Source organism: Puma concolor, chromosome D1 (genome assembly GCF_028749965.1).
Source record: "Puma concolor isolate L17-30 chromosome D1, mPumCon1.1.hap2, whole genome shotgun sequence".
Classification (NCBI taxonomy): Eukaryota; Metazoa; Chordata; class Mammalia; order Carnivora; family Felidae; genus Puma; species Puma concolor.
The window spans coordinates 87,982,986-88,008,876 of NC_141676.1; the positions used below are offsets into that span (position 1 = coordinate 87,982,986).

At 43.6% G+C, this 25,891-nt stretch overlaps 1 protein-coding gene across 6 annotated transcripts in view; it reads right to left on the minus strand.

The window, feature by feature from the left end:
- Nucleotides 1–25,891, minus strand: part of NTM (neurotrimin) — a 949,272-nt gene that overhangs the window by 163,438 nt on the left and 759,943 nt on the right. For all 6 annotated transcript variants that reach the window (XM_086678647.1, XM_086678651.1, XM_086678649.1 and 3 more), the window contains one exon: nt 11,166–11,398. In XM_086678647.1, the coding sequence (XP_086534773.1) occupies nt 11,166–11,398 (233 nt within the window). The remainder of the gene's footprint in view (nt 1–11,165; nt 11,399–25,891) is intronic.

The window sequence follows — 25,891 nt, forward strand, 5'->3', positions numbered from 1 at the left end:
CTCTCCGGTTCATTTTCACGTTGCTTTCTCTTCTGTGTGTGTGTATCAAATTCCCCTTTGCTTCCTTCCTATAAGTATACATGTGACTATATTTAGGACCCACCTGGCTAATCCAGGACAATCTCCATATCTCAAACTCTTAACTTCCTCAAATCTGCAAAGATGTCATCATATAAGGTATCATTTACAATTCCAAGGATTAGAATCTGATACATTGGGGTGGCTTTTATTCACCCTTCCATGGCCAGTCCCAACACAAAATGAATTGTTCTGCTTAATAATAAGAAAAGAAACTTTACAGATCCACTCATTATCCAACCAGTAACCTCTGAGGCCCTATTAATTTCCAGACTTTTGAGACAAGGTGCAAAAAGAGATGGGCCCCTTGCCTTCAGGAGACTCATAGTCTACTGGCAAAACAGACATAGCCAAGTGATCCAACAAATGTCAAATTATAATTATGCCGAGAAACACAAAGAATAGCATGGCTCTGAATCCTGGGGAAAGGGGAGGAGTTAATGCAAGACAGGCAGGTCTGAAAAAGCATCCCTAAAGAAATGATGTTCAAGTTCATGCTTGAAGGATAAATAGGATTTGCTGAGTGAAAAGAGGAAGAGAATGCAAGTCAGAGGAGAGGGAATGTAGAAAGGGCCCATGAACAGAAAGAACAAGATAAGTAAAATAAAATCAAATGAGCATGGGAGGCAGGAGCACAGCGTGAACCAGGAGTGGAGGAGGCTCATCCCAGGGACCTATAGGTCTTGATAAAAAAACTAGTTCTCTCATGTTAAGTCCTTGAGGTACCATCCAATTCAGGTTTAAAAAAATAACTGCCTGTGAGTGGAAAAAGGGTGGGTGATGGAGGGCTGAGTGGGTGTGTGAAAACTCACTAATTATTTTCCTTTTCATAGCCAGGATCTGAAATGCTAGATTGTCCATTTCCAAACACTTCTCTTTGTGTGGCCTTCTCACACACTCACACCCTGCTCCCAAGCTTGGGGAGGCACCTGGCTCTCAGTTCTCAGACCTGGGATTCCTGTGAATGGCTCAATCCTAGCAGCCCCTCCTTTCAAACTTTACCATCTGTCCCAACCCCCACCATATATCCTGATGGGAGGAACTGGTCTCTTTCGTCTTTGTATCTGTCTCAACCTATATTTCCGTACTTCACTCATGGTGGTCTACATGTGCATGAAAGGGAAAAAAGAAAACCAAAATGTCTGATCTGCCTTTCTCAGGGGGGAAGAAAGGGCTAGGCTGGCTTGAGTCCTTGGAGTGTGGGGCAGTGTTAGTATGAGAACCCCTCTTTGAAATCTAGATTCAGAGCACAATGAGACCACAATAAAACAAGTCTAATTGAATTATGAGAGCAAAGGGGATGAGGGCAAGACAGCACAGGAACATCACCAGGCCAGAAGGTCAGAAAACCAGGAACACTGGAGTTCAACAGACAGAACAAGGGTGGGGAACGGGGATGTAATCCAAGCAGATTCTTGGGAAGGAGGACCCACACCAGCAACAGAACACAGATGCATCCTTGGTACAGAAGAGTGGGTCTGTTTAAAGAAATCAAAACAAGACAAATGGACACAAAAGCTTGGCAACATTTACTATTTATAAATAGTTACACAAATGAAGGATTTTAATATGAAAATGGCATTTGGAAGCCTTTTATTTGGTAACTTTCTCCAAATTAGATTATGTGATATATCAAAATATTCCTACAAAGTGCATCTAATCTGAAATAGATTAAAGAAGTAGGTCATTCCTCCAGGTACTTATTGTCAAGATTCGGACTGGAATCCAGGACTCCTAAATCCTGAAATTTCCTTCTTCCTACTAAGCTATTCAATCCCCAGTGGAGCCAACACCGGGTTCATTGTGCAGACTCCCAATTAATCACAGTAGAAAGCACTATTTGCCAAGTGAAAATCCTCTGTTTTGAATTCTAAATCCCCCCACCAGCTGAGTTTACCACAAAGACATGAATATATAATTGAGACATAAAGAAAACATGCCACCAAATTAAACTGTCCTAATTTTAAATCAATAAATTCTTTCTCAAATGACATGAAATGAAGATCTCTCAAAAGAAAAACACTGTGCTCTGGCAACTCCAGGAGCATTTCACCACTGAGCCCATCTCCAGCAGAAACCAATTAGATTTTTACCATCAGACACTAATTTACCACAGATGATGTTCGGCAGGAATAGAGGTGTTAAGATATATGCCAAGTGGTGACTCCTTAAAGCCTAAATTAGCCTGGATACATCTGAAAGTCTGAGACTCCTTCACCTGCATGCAGTGGGCTCTCAGGTACCTGTGAGAGGAGGCTGCTGGCAAGGAACCAGTCTCCCAGGTCCCAAAGGTGTGGGCCCCTTGCAGCTCACTTTTATCCTTAGCAGCATCCTCACCATCTCTGGTAAAATCACCATGAGGGGAGAGCAAAGAGTCTTACTGTTGTGTACTCTACTTACTGGTGTACAGAGAAATGTAGCTTAACTTTACTATGGAAAAAGAATCATTGTTATAACTGCAATGTTTATACAACATACATTTTAGTGTTTTAAAAACTGACTTGCTGGTAGAAGAGGTTTCGGCAACATTTCCCCTTTGTATCTTTACCATGCAAGGGACAAAGAACTCGTTGGGTTTGTATATATTCCTTTATTCTGATACTTCTCTCTTCCTACTGAGGTTTATTGACCCTGGTGCTTGTGATTTTCTATCCTACTGATAGACTTGTAGATATTCGTCCTTTTGCCAGAACAACTTTCTTCTTAACGGAACTTTCCTTGAGGAAGAAAAGTGATGCCTTCTCTCCTGACCTAAAAATTCCTATTCACCATTGAGGGGGTTGATGAAATGTAACCATGCAGTTTTGCCTAGTCTTGCAGATAAATTCAATTACTCCCTCTCAGTATATTAAAAGCATTTATATACATGAGCATCTTAACCTCTGTTACTGTAGAAGAGAGTTATTTGTAAGTGTAGGGGTGCCTTCTGCTAGACAGGGCAGGAACTCTGAGTTGTTGTGTCCCCAGTGCCTAACTTCAAAATACTGGTAAATGGAATTGAAAAGTTTCAGTTGACATCTCTCAATCTGACAACAGATCGACTGAGACACATAGTCACCAACTTCTTCTCATGCCCTAAAAAGCTAGGTATTTCAATTTTAGCAAAAACTAAAGAATTGTTGGAGGCTTTTAAGTCTTTCAAGTACTTAAGAGTTCTCTGGCAACAGCCATGGTATTCAGATCCGTGATCCTGGCCTTGATAACACTTTCTAATGGCAAAACCTTTAGGAATGTTGTATGAGGAATGTTTCAAACATATTATGGGATTAGCCAGATCCATATCAGTGGGTCATGAGACAATAAGGAGGCATCATGCAATCCTTAAGTAGGACTATTTGTCTCAAGTTCAGCTTGGACTACTGGAAGCTTCTCATGTGGGAATGAGGATATATAGGAATGTACTTTAAAAGGGCTACTCATTCAGATCTGATGTTTGTTTGCCCTTCTCCTCAAACAAAATGTATGTCTTATGTGGAGGCTGCAGGGATATATCAGATCCATGAGGAATCCCAACCACTATACTATTAGAATCCGAGGCAGCTCAGACTCTCTGGGATTAACCATGTCAGGGATAAGAATTCTGTGGTCGCTTAAAGACCCTCCTGCGGGAGCCCTAGCTGCTTACCTGGAGGGATGTTGTGTGACTCCTGTAAGTATTTTCAGTGAAGCAATAGGGTAAGGCTTCCTGAACTTTCTGCTTCCTCAGAGCCATGAATGGTGTGAAGGGCTTGGACAGGGCAACCCTATTTTTATTTACTGATGTGACCAGGAAACACCAGGAGGCAAATGTCAAGTTTTCCAAACTGCTTCCTAAAGGGGAAGCCCCTCCCAGCCATTCCAGAAGGCACAGAAAATGCCATTATTAAACCAATATGACTTTCATTACAGCAATTTTCTCAGATTTCTTTAGTCTAAGAGACTCTTCAGCCCATCCATTGTCAGTAACTGCATGAAGAAATTTAAGAACTCACCAGCTAGAACAGAAATGCTTCATTTGCATGCTGTCTAAATTCTGTAAATCAATTTCAGGTAAAATGCCCTACTTCCTTGTCATTCCCCAGGGTACTTTGAGGATCACTCTAATTTTGTGGTGGGATTTAATTTCCTGACTTTTTTAAAGTTCTGTTGAATTCAGATGCACAGTCTTATGATCAGACTGAATGTTCATGTTCATCCATTTCAGAGAGAGGAAAGATAATTTGGAAAACAGTTTGGGATGGCAAATGTGACCTATTGTCACACAGGGCTATTGAAACCCAAAGAACACAGATGTACTCAGAAGGTGACTTCTGTTGATTCAGAACTGGATGGTGATGTTTCCCTCCAAAACAGGCTGGGAAAGCTGCAGCCCAAATGGAAATTAGTTGGTACAAAGGTCTTCTCAATGCTATGGGATTCTTGCAGTGCCAGGAAGGCATGGTGCTTTCTAGGTGATGTGGCTGGAGAGACAGAAATCTTTGCTTTCAGTGTAAGGATTACAGCACATTGTTCAGTTTGAAATGTTGTGCTTCAAATTTCCTTTTGTAGAGTTTCAGAGTGGGGTGGGGGTGGGGGGGATGGTCTATGGGGCATAGGTGTCCAGAAATTAAAAGCTATTGTTCCTGTTACCTTAATCATAATAATGAGTTTGATTTGACAAGGTCAATTAATTATTCAGGTTTGGAAAGCAGCACGATTATACATATCAGTGGGTAAGAGGAGAGGGCCCAGAACAGGAAGATAAAAGGTAAATGAAGGGCTGGTACCGCCCAAGCTCTATCTTTTTCAAGTTACCTGCCTGTACTATCTCCCTGGCCTAGGCCCTTTCTCTCTGGAATTCTACTAACACAGGGAATGACAACAACATTCTGGATTCTTTCTCTCATTTCTGCCCCATTCCAAAGACAGCGTTTCCTCCCTTTCGTGAGCTTCAGAGATGTTTGACTCCAAAAGGCAGGTAATTAACTATCAAACAATAGCAGGGATTTTCAGATTAATTCTGCTTAGCAAGAAACTGGAAAACTCATTTACACCAAACAAAAGGGAGGGGGTGATTAGATGTTCCAGTGACAAAAGAGAGACCTAGAAAGGGCCTTGGAAACTGATAGAGACCAAAAGTTTTATTAGTTATTATTATTTTTATTATTATCGCTATTAAAGTACTACCCCTGTTTTATGAGCACTGTATGCTAACACTCGCATCATGCAGATGTGTCTCTGAATGAGATTAAAGCCCTTCAGGTGTACGACCCAGGCCTCTGTGTGTGGATGAAAAAGATCTTTGCTTATGTTCTGCAGACCACCAGGGTCACTGTGCTGTGCCATCACGCAAGGGTGCTTATGAAATGATGAGGGCTTTGAGATATCTTCCATATTGCCCTTAACTTAGCAAACAGTTCAGTCCCACAAAGTGTTTTATTCACTCTGTGCTCTCTATGATTCAGTCTCTTTCAAAGAACTATAGAGACAGAGGTGGAGGTATTTTAGATACCCTGAGAAGCAGCAGGTTTAAGAGAGGAAAAGGGTTAAAATATGCAGCTGGACTCCAGAAGCAGGCGCTTATTAATTACATTCACAAAGCAGAACACCTTAAGGTCAAGGGATGGAAATCATTAGACCCAAATTTCAATAAATCTAAAATGGATCTCCCTCACGCTGACCTATAAGATTGTGTTCTGGCTGCCCAAGTGAAAATACGTGGGTGGTATTTCTTACTTTTCACAAACTCATATTGAATGGAGGATTCAAGCCATCTTAAAATTAAGAAGTCCAAAGATCTGAAGTGCTCCACAACACATGATGCTTTACCACATGAGGGTTTAGATGAGTTAGTATCAACCTGCCCTAGAGCACTCAGATAAAATCTCAATGTCCTGGCCCACTCCCCCACCAATTCCCACATGTAACCAACCCCCAAATTCTGTCTATTTTCCTTTGGATATATCTTCAGACTCTGGGCTTTCTACTCTGCCCCAGCTAACAGAGGAACTCCAGTCCTCTATCTTTATAATAATACTCTCTTGTCTTAAAAGACCTCTGTCTTTTCCTATTTCCATGTTCTCTACAAAATCCAATTCTCTTTTCTATACCACAACGGGCCCCTCAAATCAATGAAACCCACCTTTCATTTACATGTGCTGGCCCATAATGGTACTCACATACAACACTGCCCAAAAGAACTTTCTAAGATGATAGAATATTCTTTCTATTTCTATACTACTTGATAGAGCAGCCACTGGTCATATGTGGCTACTGAAGCACCTGAGGTGACCAGTGTGATTGAAGAAGTCAATTTTAAATTTTATTTGGTTTTAGCTCATTTAATTTTAAATAGCCACTGTGGTAGGTATGTACTTAATTCAGTTCTGTTCCCTCCCCCTTCTCACCACCAGCCCCTGCTGCCTTTTCCCTCATCCTCCTTCCATGCTGCCCCCTGGAGCCACTTTCTTAGTCAAGGTTGTCCTTTATTCCTGGCTTGCCTAGAAGACATGTCCCACCTGATCACCTGGACTCTCTGTGTACAACTACGATCCTGCTCCTTTCTCCATGTTGACCTTGGACAATGCAAATCAAAAGAACCATTACCATTTTCCTGCAGACTGGTCTAACATTCTGGGCCATGGAGGCTGAGATCTCTGTGTTTTGATATTCACCCTTAACTCTGCCTGGTGCTTCTCATGACTTCACTTAATAGTTGTTCTCCCAACCCCCTATACTGACCACTACAGGGACCCTCTTCTGCAGCCCAGGCTAGACTGACCCAGTCCATGTTCTAGCTGCTTGACCAGCCTGGCCAAGACCTTAAGAAAATATCCCCAGTCCCAACAGCTTAGGGAAGATTTTGGAGCATTTAGGTAGCCCCAGAGCTATATTTATTTATTTAAAGTTTATTTATTTGTTTTGTGAAAGACAGCAGGGGAGGGGCAGAGAGGGAGAGAGAGAGAATCTAAGCAGGCTCTGCACTGTGTGTGCAGTGCCTGATGTAGGGCTCGAACTCACAAACCATTGAGAGATCATGACCCAAGCTGAAATAAAGAGTTGGACACTAAACCGACTGAGCCACCCAAGTGCCCCATCCCTAGAGCTGTCATTTAAAGAAAAACAAAACAAAATAGAAAGGGAAAATACAGTTCAACAGCAATATACAGAAGAGACGAACCCATAAAAACAAAAGAAAGGAAAGGATCTAAGCATTTCCCTTTTTCCTTTACCACAAGAATATGCAATGCTATCCACAGATTTAAAAACTATCCTAGCAGAAATGCACACATCTAGAACTTGCCACCAATGAAAGGTTGTCCTGAGGACAAGATAGACTGAAGATTATGAGTTCAGCTAAAGTTCTGGCAAACACGAACCAAGAAAAGGCCTCTAACCCTTCACCCCTGCTCTTGAGCTGAGACAGACCAGTGCTTAGCAGCATGGGGAAATCTGGCTGCCACATAAAAGGACCAATCTGATTTCTATATATGTCATTTCTGAATTCTATTAAAATATATAATCAGATTACATGGGGGTAAGAGGACCCACATTGCAGGTGTTTCCAGGAGTGTCTGGAGCAGGTTCGTACCCCAGGATTCAGTCAACAGCAGCTAAACTTCTAGAAACTGAATTCTTGGGGATGACTTGGGCAAACATCACAGAAGTCCATTTCCACCTGAATGGGAACTAACTCTTCAAAGGTGGCTTTTTGTTTATCTTCCTGTGCTAAGTGGTTGGGCAAGGTACCAGTAACCAGAGTTGTTTCTCAGTAATTATTTACCATATGAATAAATGAAAGTACTCATAAGTGCATAACAAAGGGCTGAAGTTCTGAAGCTGACACTTGCAAAGGTGGCTTCACTGCTGTCAGCAGGAACTCAAAAGATCCAGAACAAAGAACTGGTGGGGTACAAAGGGTATTTGATAACAAGAGGAAAGACATAATCCCAGACCTTAAGCAGCTCACATGATACTATGAAAATGTCATTACCTTCCTTCCACGTGTGTTTATTTTTATGTGAACCTGACTGCATATGCATAAGTACACACACTCATGGGCAGACCATCAGTTCAGTTTTTCCTGCTGCTGCTAGCTTGTCTGTGTGCGTCTGTGCGTCTGTGTGTGTCTGTGAGTGTTTAATGATTGTAATACCATTCTGAAAACTTAATATGTCTGATTTTCATTCTAGCAGTGTTCTGTTCAGGGTTGAATAGCAACTTCAACAAAATCCAGACAGTCAGTTCCTGCTAGGGGAATTAGGGTTTATGTTCACTACAATAAATGATCCCAAGATAAATATATTTCTTTTTTTTTTAATCCTGGATGGTGATGTATCCTCTTTCCAATACAGAAATGGGGGAGTCTGGCTCTATTTAGTTTGTCTGATTGCTTCTAAGAGGGGGGATAGGTTGGCTCTGAAAAACTATGGTCCACTATTCATTAAAGTGTCAATAATGCTCAGCCCAGGCATATCGACAGCGGATTAGCTTGGGCTGAGTCTGTGTACAAGACCAGTGCCTTTTTTAACCTAGCTTGTTTCCAAATCAATACACCCATCAGCATTCGAAAATTAGCCCAAGATGAGATTCCAATACTTGAGGTGGTGTGTCATGCTAAGAGGCCACCTAGCCAAGTCACAGATGTAAACACCTAGCTGGGGATTAGACATTTTCCATTAGTGTGGACATGAGTGAAGATTGATGTAGACCCCTTCACCTCACCTCTCCTATGTCTCCACCCGTACACACACTCCACTTTCTGTCTTTGAGCCTGTATAAGACCTCTGGACTGTAAGTTCAGCCATTTGCTTCAAAAAGTAGTTATTACATGTGCACTTTGGATAAGGTACTCTCCCAGGTATTTAGGGCAGAAGTGTGTGGGTGGGTGTGTTGGGGGGTGGAGGGAGAGCTTAAGGAAAACAAATGACAAAAACATGGTCCTTATTTTCAGAGAGGTTTCAGCATTTTTCACTATTCCTTCCATTTTCCAGGTCCATAAAGGTCCTACTCCATAAAACGAATGTCTGTACTAGTGGGCATTTCCTGATTTCTCTTGCCATTGCTGGGTATCCTGCTCTTGACAATACATGTGTGCAGGTGGGGGTGCAAGGGGAACATGGTTTCAGGGAGGGGTTTCAGAAGCACCCTTTGGCAGAGATTACAGATGGTGACCCTGAAGCAGTTGCCGGGCCTCCTCATCGAATATGATTTTCAAACTTTTTTTTTTTTTTTTTTTTGCCAACTATCCACCATAATAATGTATTTTATATTAAAAACTTACACACTCTGAAACAAAAATCTTATATAATGATACTTTTTCTGCTGTTTGTAAGACACTGATACCTTCTATGAAATTCCATTTCCTTTAAAAAAAAATGCTGCTTGCATCCAGCCGTTTGAAAAAGATTCATTTGGAGAACCAATAATAGAAAAGGCCATCACAATTTCTTTTTAGAAGAGAGCAAAATAAGTAAGAACAACGTGGTGTGGCCAAGCTCTGCCCCGGCAGGAAGGACGCTGCTGTCCTGGCAGCCCCTGCCCAGGGCCAGTGTCACGGTGCCCTTGGGTGGTTGTGTCTCATGCCCACTCGCATCACTTCACCCTTCAACTGCGCATGGCCGCAGCCCAGGGTGGGCAGCCTCCTGCCTTCTCACAGCTAGGGTTCCCATCACACCTCCAGCTCCTTTGTGTTCTTCCTTCTCCAGTCACTTTCCTGCCCTTGTTTACTGACCAAGTCCATCCCCTTTCCTTGGGCTCCCTGACAAGAGAGTGGCAGGAGGCGCCTCCCCAAGAGGAGCTTCTTGCCCCAAATGGCATTCAGCTGTATGGAGGGAACTGAAAATCGAACTGGGGAAGAAACTCCAGCAGAAGGGCCAGGCTACACTGCTCAGGGCTTAAGCTTCTGAGATCATAGAATGAGGAATTTGGCCCACTGTAAAAGAATTTTAAAAAGCTAAAATGCAATATCAGTATTTAAAGATATATTAATGATGGGGCACCTGGGTAGCTCAGTTGGTTAGTGTCTGGCTTCAGCTCAGGTCATGATCTCATGGTTCATGGGTTCAAGCCCCAGGTCAGGCTCTATGCTGACAGCTCGGAGCCTGAAGCCTGCTTTGGATTCTGTGTCTCCCTCTCTCTCCAGTATCTCCCACTTGTTCTCTCTCTCTCTCTTCAAAAATATATAAAAAATATTTTTTAATAAAAATATATTAATAGCTAACACTTCAACAGTACTGTAGACCTGCTTCTAAGTGTTATGTAAAGTGTAGTCCTCAGCAAGCTGCTCACAACATTGATTCCATTTTACAGAAGGAAAGCCTGAAGCCCAGTTAGTAACTTGATCTGAGTCTCACAGCCATGAAGAGGCCAAGTCTGGTTCTGAGCTCTTACTCCCTAATTAAGAGCTTCCCACCATGGTAAAGTGTCATGTGAATGCCCCAGGGTCAGCTTCATGGGGAATAGGTAGGAATCATTCCCAGGGCCTGAAAAACTCAGCCAGAGCAGAACCAAGAGAGATGCAAAACCAGAACATTGACATAGGCCTAAAAATCTGGGGGCAGGAACTTGGGGTGCCACCAAACACAGTGAATCAGATGCAGGTTATTAAAAGGGAGATGTGGCATCAGAAACCCAGGGCTGGGAGATGAGAGACACAGGCAAGCTGGAGACAATGGAGGTGGCTGTGAAGGACACGTCTCAGGTGGGCATTCAGAACGTGTGTGATGGACTCTGCTTTCTTGAAGGCTGCTCCAGGGTATGGCACGTGTGAAGTGCCAGAAGAGCTAAAACACTGGTCTTAAAATAAAGCAGGCCTAGAACTGGATGGAACCTAAAAAAAAAAAAAAAAACTTAAGGGAAGAAAAAAGCCAAGGAAAGCAATAATTAGAAGATAATTTTCTGAGAAAATATATTATTGGAACAAAAACAAAAACAAAAAATCCTAGTCCTATTCAACACTAAAACTTATTTCAAAGTTCAGCTTCTAACCACAAACTGACAGTTAGTTGTCCTATTGTCCTGGCCAGATGGAACAAACTGAATGTATCTCTGCTGGAGATAACAGAAAAAGTGTTCAATACAGGCTCTCCCAGCCATCCATCCAGACCATCCAGCCAAGCGACGCCTACCTTGCACAATGAGGTGGACCCTTGAGGTCTTTGGGTGGTTGTCCGTCTGCACAGAGCACGTGTATGGGCCCTCATCATACACATCCACGTTCTGGATCTCGATGCTGTACTGGGTTTGGGTGTTGCTCAGGAGGACCACACGTGGGTCCAGGCACCACTTGTCATTCCCAGCGTAGAGGATGGTGCTGCGGTTTAGCCAGGCCACCCGGGTGACCCGGTTGTCAATTGTGCACCTGGAGGGAAGACCAGACGGTTAAGTCCAGGGATCAGAGAGAAATGGGAACCATCACATACGCATATCTTGCTTGATTTGTCATGGTTGGCATTTTCTGGGACGGGGAAACAGAAGTCTTATAAGATTATTGTCTCAGAACACTATCTGAGATTTCTGGGCCTTGAACAGCCCAGTGCTTCTTAAACCAGCTAAGCACAAGCCTACTTCAATAGTCATTACTATTCAATAGTTACAACTGGAGGCATCTTCCACACCCAGAGTGGCCAGGCCCTTTGAGCACCATAGCTCACCCTTTGCTTAAGGATTCCCATGATGTAGGCATCTGGGGAGTACTAGGTCATCCAATATTTATAACAACCCTATGAGCAAGGTTCTGTTGGTAAAAGGAATGGAAGAACAAAGAAACTAAATATTTCTCCCAAGTCACACAGATAATATATGCCAGATCAGAGACCTAAACATTATCTCAGAATAGTGAATTCTAACAGAAGGCTTCTGAAGTCAAAACTAAATATGGACCACCACCATTGCTATTCATCTTCATTATACCCAGGGGCAGAAATGTTCAATTACTGTGAGACTAAAGACATTTTCTAAAATCTCAAAACTGTTTGCACATGTAAAAATAGATTTTGTCTTTTTTATTTTTGCATCTGGAGTCCCCAAATTGTGGAAGCTCCCTTCCCTTTCCTTACACTTTCAAATTTTCCAGCTTCTCTCGCCAAGTCCTAATCACATCTCTCTGTCTGTATTCATTTCCTTCTCTCAATACACCAAGTATGTTCTATGGCCTTGGGCGAAATTCACAAATAGTGTCCTGATCCTAACTATAATGCTGGAAATAGCAATGTAGCTCAGTATGTATAATGATGCCTCAAATTTATATATTCCTTTGCAGTGTACAAAATGCTTTTACATCCACACTGTCTCTTTTGATTCTTGCAGCAAATCTGTGAAGTAGATGATCTTACCCATTGTCTACTTTAAAGATCAGGACTCCACTATTTGGAAGGGTCTGGTGACTTGCCCAGGTTAGAGAGCTAGGAAGTGACAAACCTCTCAGCCAGGTCGTCTAATTCCTGGTCCCGTGGCCTCCTCAGAATGTTCAAGGGAAGGGAGAGTTCAGTGGGGAGGGATGATTGCTTCCGCTGAATTCTCAAAAAAAACTAAGAATTGCCACTGAGCACACCACCTTCCCCGGGTGGTCCTCTCAAGATGAGATATCCTGTTCCGTGCATCCTTTCTGCTTGTACTTGTGTAAATGTCACAGGATCATTGCAGGGCCACTCAGGCACAGGTGGGGAGCCTTGCTGAAAGTGCCTGTGGGGAAAGCTGCTCAACTAGAAACACCTTTGCTCTGGTGTCCAGCAAGTTCTATGTTGTTCATTGTGTTTTCTAGACAATGCAGGTTGTAAATGATGGAAGATCTTACCTACCAGGGAAGATCAAGGGAATATTTCTGGAATTGGACATGGGTCAATTGCATCAGAATTGCATGAGGGATTTGTTCCAGGTTTTTATTCTCACCTCCTATCCTACTGATTCAGGCTTTGGGTATCCAGAAATAAGAATTCTAACAACATTCCAGTTGGGTAATATCCCTACCAAAGTTTGAAAAACACTGGTATGGAGCCATGTGTCCAGGACTAGCTACATAATTTGGGGGGCTTCGTACAAAATGAAAGCGCAGAGCTCTTTGTTCAAGAATTATTAAGAATTTCAAGAAACTGAGAACAGAGAATTTAACCATATGCAGGGTCCTTCTGAATGCAGGGGTATGTGTGAATAAATACATACCCTAAGTTGATCTCAGACTTTATTGTGCTTATGACGCTTCTTGGGATCTTATTAAAATGTACATTCTGATTTGGTAGGCCTGGAGGGGGGCGGTTCCTGAACTTTTAGTTCTGAACTTTTAGTAGTCTCCCAAATAATGCCAATGCTGATGGCTCTAGAGCATTCCTTAAGTTGAATAAATCTAGTGGTGAAACATATGAACACTAGGGTTGGGGAAGCACTCAGCTAAGCACCTCACTATGTGAAAGTGTGGTCAGAAACCCAGCAGATCATCATCCCTTGGGAGGTTGGTAGAAATGCAGAGACGTTGCCCCTCCCTCAGATGCAACGAATGAGAATGTGCATTTTAGTAAGATAACACATGTGAAGTTTGGGCTGGTCTAGAATGCACTTCAAGACTTCCTTTGGCTTTGATGACAATACCTAGAATACTCTGAGAGCAAATGAGAGGTGGAGAAGTATGGCCAACAAGGAAGCGCCTGATGCTATCCCCTCCCTTAGGTTCCCTGCAGACATTCCTGATGTTCTTCCTCTCAGGTTGCCTCCCTTGAAATGTGGATTTGGAACCACAGTGTTTTGAAATCCCTGAAGAACAACACACTCCACAGGATACTTTACTAGTAATACACCTGGGATGTTATTTGTCTTAATTACCTTAAGAGTGGTCCTTGCTCTACATTTTGCTTGGATCCAAAGCAGATAAATAGACTTTCATATTCATGGCTAATATTTACTGAACACATATTATTGTATACTAGGTGCTATGGAAGCCTATTATATACTTTATCATCTCAAAAACCTGGTAGATTCACTTATTAATTCCAGTTTACAGATGGAGTTAAATTGAGTTAAAAAAATATCCAGATTGAAAAAAAAAATACCTGAATTTAGTAGAATAACAGTGGTATTAAGCTTCGGAGCCAGAATTCAGACCTAGTTTTATTTTATTTGGTTTCAAATTTGTTCTTGAATGTCCTCATAAGCCCTCATAAGCACATATATATATATGTGCCCTATATAACATTTAAATTCAATGTGCAATAGAATCAGCAGCAAACCCTGATAAAATACAGATTGCTGGGCCCCTCCCTGATCTGGAGACCACGTTTTTGGAAGCCATTAATTTAGACATCTGGTTTCTGGTGAAATGAGAGCTGCAGAGCAAGTAGGCACTAGGAAATGACCCTTGTTTGAAACAGTTTTCCATTACTTTAAAGGAGAGAACTTCCTTGCAACCAATCTGCTCTGGAAAGCCAAAAGCAGAGTCCTAGTTAGTTTCTCCTCTAGCAACTAAAATTTGACCAGACACCAGGTGAATGGTCAGCCGTGGTGCAGGAAATTCTGATCAGCAACCTCTGCACAGCTTGAATAATTGTTTTTGATGCCCGCAATGGGGCATCTCACAGCCTCTCTGAGATGAATCCGAGAGGACAGTCGTGGGCTTCCTGTGAGTGTCTAATTATTGGAAATTGACTGAAACGAAGCAGTCTCACTACACCGCACTGTGTGTACAGGGCCAAAGATGTTCATTTGCAGATACACTAATGCTCTGAACACAGCCAATTTCCAGCACGGTTATGCGGCCCCTGTGATATACTACACTGAAAAGCTGGCATAGCTTCAGCTGTGGTTTTGGGCACATCCAAGGTCATGTTTAGATGTCCAAACTGTCACTGCTGGATATCAGTCTTGCTGAGTCTCCACGGCATTAATGCTGGCTTCTGCAGAGATGGATCACAAAGGTAACTTGGCAGCCAACTACAGTCACCTCCTCATACCTGTCCCCATCTATCCGTCTCATTTATCGAATCTCCACAACAATGCAGAGGAGACAATTCTCCCAGGTTAAAAAAAAAAAAAAAAAAAAGAAAAGCAAGCATAATTGCTCCCTCAGTCAGAATGCTCTGGTTGGGGGGGTTTGGTAGAAGACTGGGGTGGAAAATTCCATCAACCGGTTCCCTTTTTGCAGAGATAGTCCTTTACAAAGATCTACAAAAGACGTTTCAAACACATCACAATATTTCATGTCCTTCAGGAAGGTAATTAACCGTATGATTAAAGGTAGGGAAGGCTTCAAATTCAACTCTCCCTAATCCAGGCAAGTACAGATGACAACGACCACTTGTTATCAGGAAATGGTCACAGGTCAGGATAAGACAGGCCAGGAAGGGAGATGCAGAGACAGAAAGAGTTGAAAGTACCCTGCCTAAACCTTGATAGACTCTCTCCTTTCTCCCTGCATTCTTGAGATATGCTAAGCTCCCAACCTGAGCATCCTTTCCACCATCCTGGCAGACATACGAAGAGAAACAACGTCTATAGACCTAAGCCTTCTGAATGGATCCCTGAAACTCCCAATTCCCCACCTTCAAACATCTATCTCTCAATTCTGAAATCTCCAGTCTTCTAGCTTTAATGCTGCCATCACTTATTTCCATCCTCCAGCCCTCTGGCCAGTGGCCATCAGCATTCAGTGTTTGTGTAAATGGCCTTCCTTTCCTACGGCCTGTGAACCTCCTGGTTTCCTACAGACAGCCCATGGCCTGACCTATGAGATATCCTGGCAGAATCCAAACAGACAGACAGAGCCTGGGAAAGATGCTTGTTTATTATTTCACTGATGAGCCAGAGTGTCCTTCACAGTCTATGTGTCTATCTGCACCCTACTCCTTTCCTTGGAGAAATTTCTTTATAAAAAGAGCAGGCCTGATCTTTTTGAATACAGATAATCCAGGGTGTGTGGCCTGCATGGATTGGGAATGTATTTTCTTTGATGATGAAAATGTTCACATATAGTTGAGTAGAAGAAGATCAGACATACATGCCTATGCTGTACCTTGCACCCAAGCACAGTGTATGGCAGAGAAAGCTGTCATACCTGTCATTTTCTGTAGTTGCAACAATTGTGCCAAAGCTCCAAAAATACAGCCCTCTATGTCCTTAATCTCTTGCTGATGAATAGTGGCTTTATTACACTTGCTGCATTTATACATAGAGTAACAGCAAACAATGATTAAGCAAGCCCAGGATGAGGGGCTGCAGAGATAGAATCATAAGAGTGTGGATCCAGGGTCTCAAGCTACTTTAGGATCTGAAAGGAAATGAGAAAGAGAAAGAGGCAGACAGTGAGTGTGTGTCTAGAAATTGTAAGAAAAATAGAGCAAAAGTATCTTCTTGGAATCTTCTAAGGACAAAGAGAGCACTGAAATAAAGAGAAGGATTATTGCAGAAAGAGAGAAAAATCCAGGCTTGGCCTTTCTTAAACACACCCGCCTGAAGATCTGAGGACTATAATGGATCCAGACAGTGGGTAATCCAACCATTCCTTCTATCAAATGGCCCTTTAACTGCTTTTGAAAAGCAACACATCTTAAGCAACGCTTGAGACTACAGTGAAATAAGAGCTTCCGCCCTTCACAGCACCTGGTCACAATCTCCTCTTATTGCACAGAAATGCTCCAGCTGCCCCTAAGTTTGGTTCCTCTGAGCTTTTGGCTTGTGCCCCACCCCTAACTACAGCTTCACAGAGAATCATTACAATGTGGACAGCTGAGAAATACCGAAACCCAGCCTCATGGAGTTTGCATGTGTGTCTTCCAGATCTGTTCCTGGGGGAAAACCAACAGGCAAAGCAAGATGCTTTATCACCAACCTGATGAAAATTCAGACATCACTGGTACCTTAGCCTTTTATTGTAGGAGAAGACTTCCTTAGTAGGGTTGCTCATTTTGACTCTACTGGAGTCTAAGTTCAGGTTGATATTTATAAAATTATCTTGGGCTATACAGAGACAAAAACACTGAACTTAACACTCCATTCACACAGGCCTTGAATCCCTCAATTACTACTGTTTTTTGTTTAACACTGAAAAGAAAAACAGATATGGGCTATAACATCATTCTTAGTTATGAAAATGACAACCCTGCCCATTCCTGGGTAGAGACAGAAGTCCTAGGAGAAGGACCAGGGATGAATTCTAGCTTGCACATGCTACCCTGGGATCCCACACTGCTGGAGGGTAGCTATGGTCTGAGGGTGGGTGGGAAGAGCCATGAGAACAGGCTGTGAAGTCAGACTGCAGAAATCATAGTCCCGGATCTGTGCTTGCCAAGTCTCAGTAAGTTTCATTTCACTCATCTGCAATGGAAATAACATTTCCTCCTGCATGGGGTTAATGAAAAGATTAAATGGACCCATGCATCTAAATGCATTCCTTTGCACTTAGAAACTCAACAAACAATGTGATTATACAATGTTATACACACTGCTTTCTCATCTTCCATGTAATGTTGCAACACTGATTAAAAGGTAAGTTCTTGAAAGCAAGGGCCATGCCTTATTTTTCTCATGTACCCTAGTAAGCATTCAATAAATATCTGTTGACTGATTAATTTTTGTTTAAGATCACTCATCTATCACAATCTCTTCAGAAGTAAAAGATCATGGAGACTGTGTCCAGGAAAGGCCCAGGTTGTGAGGATAACTACTCTGCCCATCATTTATAATGAATTTATAATGCAAAATGCAGACACCACCCTCGATGCAGTGGAGGCCCTTCCATTTCACTAATGTCTTGAAGATGAATCCAGAAGGCTTGGCTTTGTAGACCTCCAAGAAGTGTTCCACATAAGCACCCCTATCCACCTAAGTCAAAGAAAGTAGCATCACCTCAAAACAAACTGCTGAGTGAGGTGGGCCATGACTTGTCTGAAATGAATGGCACAAGATTTTGATTTGTTCTAGTGATAAAAACCCAGTGCAAACTCAAATATTGAAGAAGGCTTGGAACTGCTTATCTGGTCACATCACATTTGTAAGCCATTTCTCCCACAACCCACTTCCTTACTCTATAACTGTCACATGCATGCAACACTGTGGGCTATGAGTCATCTTGATCATGTCATACAACCACAGAAGAAATCAATGGAGTCTTTTTTCCCTAGGTGACCAAAGTCAGGCATCCAGAAGGTTATTATTATTATTATTATTATTTTTACCATTCCTTTCCCTAACATATACAAAATTGTCTAAACCTAGAGGAGGGTCTCTTGCACTCCTTGGTGGAAACAAACATTTCCTAAGGGAGAGAACCCAGAAGTGCTGAGGGAAAAGTTCAGTGGAGATTCACTCTGGACTTTATCTGCCATTTGACCTTGGGGTCCAGTGAATGATCTCCTGCAAAGCCTCACCTAATTTCCCACTGCTTTAGGCAAGATGTGTGTCTGGTATTTGGATTACTTCTCTCTGTTACCTGAGTGTTCTATTCACTTGTAGGATTCAGTAACCCACTGTTTTTAGAATGCCCTTCTTCACTGTGTGGTAAACAAATTCCTATCCCCTATCAAGGCCAATTTTAAAGATTTTTGTATCCCCACTGCCTATCATTTGCAAAAATGTTTAATCCCCTATGACTGATCTCCAGACATCCCTTGGTTACTTTCAGGGCAATTTGGATCTTGTGAGAGTTGGGGTGCCCATTAAGGTTAGAAGGAGGTGCTCAATAGAAGAGGGCAAGCATAGCCTTTCAGGCAGCAGGAAGAGAATGAGCAAAGTACAATGGAGCTGTAAAAAAACTCCTGGCATGTAGGGGTGCCTAGGTGGTTCAGTTGGTTAAGCATCCTACTCCTGATTTCAGCTCAGGTCATGACCTCATGGTTTGTGGGGTCAGGCTCCATGCTGTCAGCAGGGAGACTGCTTGGGAATTTCTCTCTTTCCCTCTCTCTCTCTGACCCTCTCACACTTATTCTCTCTTTCTAAAAATAAATAAATAAACATTTTTTTAAAAACCTTCGTATATTTGTAGAAGTTTGGAAATTGAGACAGGATGGGTTAAGGGGGATGAGTCCACTGAGTGAGTGCACTGCTATTTCTGTGTCACCTAGATCAACCACAGACTGATATTTCCTCTGGCTTCCTATTGGGTTTTGGCTGATGGGAAGCATTGGCAGGAGATGGGGTGTGGGGGGTAGGAGAGGGGCTGTCACAGGCTGTCAATTCCCTCGGTCAAAGATGATTGATCCTAGCCAGTGGACCTCTCCACACAGCCCCCTGTCTCTGGTGGGAGCTATGACCTCCTCCTTAATTCCCTCAGCCTTGTAGGTGTTAATGATCCCCTTTTGTACTCGCCCTATGGTCTTGACTATCCCTGTAGTTTTCCTACACTTTGGTTCCACCTCTGTAAATATCCACTTTATTAAACTCTCCTCAAATTACTCTATTTGAGTATGCCATCTTTTTTTTTTTTCCCTGCAGGAACCCTGACTTTTGCAGGTTGATTGTGCAGTACACTATGTGAAAGATTTTGGGTGTTTTGTTTTGTTTTGTTTTGTATCCTCAAGTCAAGAGGAACCAGAGGATCAAACTGAAGAACTTTGCAGTGGCTAACTCAAAAAATTATCAATGGCTAGAAAAGGCACCAAACTTGAGCTTGTCTCTGTCTTCCAATGGGTGGTCCTTCCTGGCATGGAAAGGGCTGGGAAGAAGAAATCCAATTCCAGCAAATGAATCTGTCTGCAATCTGTTTTTCTCCTTTTCTTTGTCTCCCATCCTGGTCCTCATCAGCCGCTCCATGGAAAGCCACATTCAAGATGGGGTTTCATTCTGGAGAAGCTGGGCCCAGACTGGCAGGTGGAAGTAGAAAGCACACTTCTAATTATTATCCAGTCTAGATATCTTTTTACAATGACACTGGGAAAGCCAGGACTCACTCAGGTGAACTGAGATGGATGGCACATATTAGACCTTTGGTGTCATGCATGAAAAAGGGTCTGGAAGTACCCACCTCCTCACTGGCTCAGGTCCTCGAGTGGCTAAGAAAGATGTACCAGCCTCGCTGGCCTTGTGCCTAGGAGTCAGCCTCAGGTGAAGTCAGTGCGGCTTCATCTCTGGGACTAGTTCCAACTCTAATTCCTTCTTGAGACAACTCTAAATCCTTCCCCAGGCCTGGATCCTGTCTCTAGTGCCTCTCCCATAACTGGTGAAAATTGCCTATAGTTAGAACTTAAATATGCCCAGGATAGGAAGAACTTGTGGCCTAGGAGGCCAAAACCACATCTTAGACCAATCACAGCTGACATTTTCCTTCCCACCAATGAGCATGCCTGACACCCAGGCAGTTCTGACTAGTCAGCAGACCAGGCTATGTTTCTACCTGGTTCTCACCATGGAGACTGTGTACACATATGACCCTGTGTCAGGGAAGAAGGAGTCAGAATGAAAGCAATCCAGAACGAGGCCATAGCTTTTCCTCCTCTACAGTGGAAGAGATAGTCTGCTACCTCAAACTCCCATGGTGCACCAGAAGGAAGAACAGACCAATGAGATGTAGCATGACAAAAAGAGCTCCTAGGTTGGAGGAGCCTTCTCTATTTTCTTACTATGTGACCTTGGCCACACATTATTTCCCCTCTTGGTGATGCCACTGTGTCTCAAATTACTGCTCAGGGCCCCCATGGGAATCAGGGCCAGTGATAAGCAGGCTGGCTTCCTCCCAGGTTATGAAGCTCCATTTCCACCACTTGGGAGCTGAGACCAAGCTGGAACAGAAGAATGAAACCAATGCGGAGATACATGCCAGAGCAGCTGCAAGGCTCCTTCTCTACTTGTGCATCCTCTGCTGGCCTGTGAAGAGAAAGTATCCCCAGGGTCCAGAAAACCAGTGTTCACTACAAGGAAATGTAAAAATAATTAAGTGGAGAGGAGCTAATTGGACCTCTCCAGACAGTTAATCTATGAGATGTGATACTTTGGGGGGGGGGGGGCAGGACATATCCCCCAGAAAGACAAAAGCTCCCGGGGGAAGCTCCCAGGGGAAGGATCAGCCTTGGCTGGGCCTGCTGCCACTCGGAATCCTCAATCTACCAGTGGAAGACCTCACTGCATATTTCCTGTCAGATTTCTTTATCCTTCTGTGACAGTTGGTTGTTAGAGGCACTCCCTCTGAGTAGAGTGCTAATCTCTTACACTGATTTGTTGTTAAAGGTGTCCCCAGACCAGCGTCAGCCCCACCCCTTCCCTCTTGCCTTCTTCCTCAGAAAACAGAATCTGGCTACAGGGAGGAGCTCAGAGGGGGCTGCCAGGGTGCAGAGAAAAGGCGCCAAGGGGCACCCTTAGCCAATCCAGTCATTCTCATGTACCAAGGACTGTGGGAAGCCTTAAAAGTACCTTTCCTAGGCCAGAAGGAAAGGCCTAGAAAAAAAGTCTCCGAAGTGTGTTCACCTAAGGGAAGTACACACCTATCGTTCTGCCTTAATTCCTGGAGGTAAGGGGTCTCCCAATTCCTGTTAGACCAGGTCTCCAGAGCAGAGTTGTGCAAGTGTGCCATGAGGATCTGAAGCATGCAGCCAGAGAATCGTGGGTCAGGGAGGCAACGAGCAGTGTCTGGGTCTCTGGGTCTTGCATTCTCTATAATGTCCCTACTTGGGCAGGACATGGCAGTTAGCCAGTGTTCGGCCCACCTCCCTTGAGTCGCTTTTATCATATCATCTCTGTGCCTCTCCCAAGTTTCTATGTGCTTCTGCTTTGAGCAGCCCACATCTGGGTCTTTCTTTGCAGGTCTGCCTTTAGGCTGTGGAGCCCCTGTGTGCTCACTCACAGAGCTGGAAGAGTCTGGGAGCTTGCACCCCCTCAGGGCAGCCAGCAGGGGCTGACTGTGGAGGAGTGGGATAGCCGTCTCTCTCTACTTGCCAGAGTCTCACTGCAGATCCGACTGAAGCCACCTTTGTGGATATTTGACTGAAATTGCAGCTCTACTTGGCTTCTTGCCTTTACCTGCCCTGACTCCCCCACTCTTTCTGTGTTTCTCCAGGGAGTACTTCCTTAATAAGTCACTTCAATACAAACTCCCATCTCCAGGGCCTGCTTCTGGGGCTCCAGAAGTGAGACAGCCCTATTTGTAATTCTCACAAAGGTTTTGTGACCAGAAGGAGAAACTCTTAAGGAAAGGGCAATGCTTCAGAGGCTGCAAAAAGCTGCTAAAGGGGTGCAGACTGCTCTGTAATCAGGCACTGGGTGGGAGGCATTAGGGGCATCCTGGGCTCCAGGGAGAGATGGGGCAGGGCCAAGTAGAGCCTGAAGCCAAGAAGAGCCAACTGGGAGTGGGGACCATCTAGGACACTACCACCAAGGGGAATACAAGCTAGGTAGGTATAAGTACTAGAGACACCTGGTGAGGATTTCAGGTGTTTGGTGGTAGGGGAAGAGCATGTGCACTAGCAATCTCATGGAGGGAGTAAGCCCTGGGCTCATGTGGAATGGGAAATACATCTACATCAAAGGAGAAGAGGTGAGAAAGTATTCCCCCATAAGAAGAAAATGGAGTCATAAGATAGGAATGTGGATATAGAGTAAGATGCTTAGGGTCTGGTCTGACAAAATTGGGGGCTCTGTGGGGATGCAAGAAGGCTGCAGTCAGCTTGTAGATGGCTTAGAATGTTCTCATGTGTAGCACTGAACTTCTCTTTATGGGGTTGGGGGAGCTGAATGACATAACGAAAATCACATTTGTGAGCAATGCAGGAGAAAGAAGACAGTGGAGGTGGGGAGCCAGCCACTGCCAGAAGCCATGTAAATCCTGAGGTGTCCCCTTCTGAAGAAGGTTTTTCCTTCTCTAATATGTTGGGTCTTATTCATGCACCACATATCTGAACACACGTTCTCTTATGGACAGGATCATGTTAAACAGGGCTGACAGGAGGGACTGTGTTAAAGTATATCTGTTAAGAATAGGATTCTTACCCATTCCTCAAGCCCATATAAAAACCTTTGCACTCATAAGGATCCTATCATCAGGCTTACCCTTCTCTTTCTCATTCTTTGCCTCTCACTTATAGTTGTTACTCCAAAGATATGGATAAACTGAGGTAAGAATAGGTTTATTGAATTATTCATTCATTTGACAAGTGTTCACTGAGCACCTACTCTGTGCCATGCATTGTGTTAGCACTTAATGCGATACAGAGACAAACAAGACAGACAGGGACAGACATTCTGCTCATGCAGCAGAGAGGCAAAGAAAAGCACATTATGCAGTATGAGTCTCTTATGAGAGGATGCTATAGGATGATATATAGAAAATAGATGGGCGTTATGGAATCTATACTGGTCTAAGGGGTCAGGGGAAGTCTTGCAAAAATGGTGCCTTTGCTGAGAACTTTAGAAACTAATATTTGGTACACAGAGGGACCTGCGAGATGGTTTACCAACCTATAGGTAAGCATCTAATGAAGTTAAGTCTATACAGTTACTTCATTCATAAGCCTAGGTCTATGCAGCTATTCAGTTAAAGAATGATTGGTGGGGTGCCTGGGTGGCTCAGTCAGTTAAGCCTCTGACTTCAGCTCAGGTCATGATCTCATGGTTCGTGAATTTCAGCCCTGCATCAAGGCTCTGTGCTGACAGCTCAGAGCCTGGAGCCTGCTTTGAATTCTGTGTCTCCCTGTCTCTCTGCCCCTCCCCCACTCCTCCTCCCTCTCTCTCTCTCTCTCTCTCAAGAATATATAAACAGAAAGAAAGAAAGAAAGAAAGAAAGAAAGAAAGAAAGAAAGAAAGAAAGAAAGATTGGGGATGAGAATCTGCATCTCCTGATGCCTTAAACCAAGATTTAAAAAAAAAGTAGTGATTTGGGGGGTTAGTGGATTCCAAGAGAGATTCTGTAATGAATATTCTAAAAGCTTGACAATACACTGGGTGTTACTCAGATTTTAACAAGATCTCTGCCATCTGGAAGCTGCCATGAATTAGTATATTTTATCTGGTATAACCTCAGCTTGCATGTTCATATTTAAGAGAAGCAGCAATCATGCCCAGAGCTTTTGGCCTGATTTCCATGGAGCAGAACTAGCTGGGTCCTTGTTTTATGATCTAATCTGCTGTGACAAGCCTGAGTCCTTAGATTTTGTATGACTCAGTTTTCCTATGTCCACAGGGAAAAATTTGCCCACTCAATTCTTCTGGTTATCATGAGGGTCAAAACAGGTATTTAAGGAAGAGTATAAACTTAAAGAACAAGGAGGAGTTAATGTTTACAAATCTTCTGTGTGAAAATACAGTCACCCCCTCTCTTCATATTTCCCAAGTAACCAAATGCATGTCTGCATCACCATGCTCAGCATTAAACATTTACTTATAGTGCTTCCACGTCTGTGGAGATGCAGTGCACGCTCTTCAGGACAAAACATATTCCTTACTCTCTATATTTTAGAAGCCTATGATACAAAGAAGAGAACACCTACTTAAGTGAAAGAAAGTAGGGGACCTGCACAGGCAGCTGAATGACAAACAGGGGGCACACACAGAAGACTAGGTCCAATTTTAACCTTGAAAGCAGAATGCCCACCCCGGGAACCAAAGCAGGAAAGGAGAGAAGGAGGAAGAGGAGAGGAGTATTCTCCTTCACTGGCCCACATCCCACATGCACATGCTAGCAGAAAGTCAGGCACAGCCCTGATGATGAAGGCAAAGACAGAGGGGAAGTGATGGGGTTCAGGTGAAAAACGTCCCCAGGGACTCAGTCCTCTCAGTGCCAGGGCTGCCTCGGCCGCTGCTTCTGCAGTAATTTCCTTCAACTGGCACTGGGCACATAATTATCCAAGTCCTTTACAGAAACTCTCCGTGCCTTTGGTGGTGTTCTCTATCAACTGATCTCTGTAGGAAGGGATTCTGGTAGCTCTGTAGGAGAGTTAGTTCTTTCTCTGCATAAAGTACTCCCTGACCTTGACCCTTCAACAGCAAAATCAAATCATTGTCTAACCTCACTCAAATTGACCACCCTTGGAAGACCAGGAAGTGAGGGTGCTGCTTGGGGGTGGGATCTAATCTGGAGTCACCCAGATGGTAGGTAGCACCACCCACTCCTAATTGGCCTCTTGCCTCCTGCTGTAACCCTTCTAGCTAATCCTCTTTCTGCCTCTTTCTAGCAAAATTTTGGATTCATTTGTTTAAAACCCTTCAATGGTTCCCACAGCCTTCGGTATGAAGCTGCAATATTACAGAATGACATGCCAGGATGCCCCTGGCTTCATTTAGACCCACCACATTGAACTGGAGCCACATCACAGCAGGTGATTGCGGTTTTCTTGCAGATTCCTCAGCGTGGCATCCAGTTTCACATACTGTCCCCTCCACCTAGAACATCCCTTCATACCTCATCACCCACACACCTTCCTTTACAACACTCCCTCCACCATACCACATCTGCACTAACACCCACACTCCCCAGCACCTTGCCTACCTCTGCCACATCATTTTCCAAGCCATATGGCAGTTGTAAAGCAGGGCCAATGTATTTTATTTATCTTTATTATATTGGCACCCCCCCAGGCCTGTTGTGCTACCATGGTACCTAGTCCATTATCACTGTAAGTTAGTAAATATCTGCTCCTTGAAGTGAAGTCACACTGCAGCAGGCATCTATCTTAAACCGGGTGTCTTTGAGACAATAGCTAGCCTCAGGCACAACCCAAATACTGGAATCTCTCCAACAGTTCTCCATGGTTACTCATGCCAGGCTGCCAGGAGCCTGACATGCCTGTACAGGTAGCACTGGTGAGCCCCCCTAACTAGAAGTCACCAAGCCACGGTGCAGGCTCCATAAAAGCTTGCAAAATAAGGAGAAAGGATGCAGCAGATATTTCATAAGAGCATTTTATTAATTAACCAGACAAATAAGAGCTCAAGCTTTCCTTGTGCATGACAG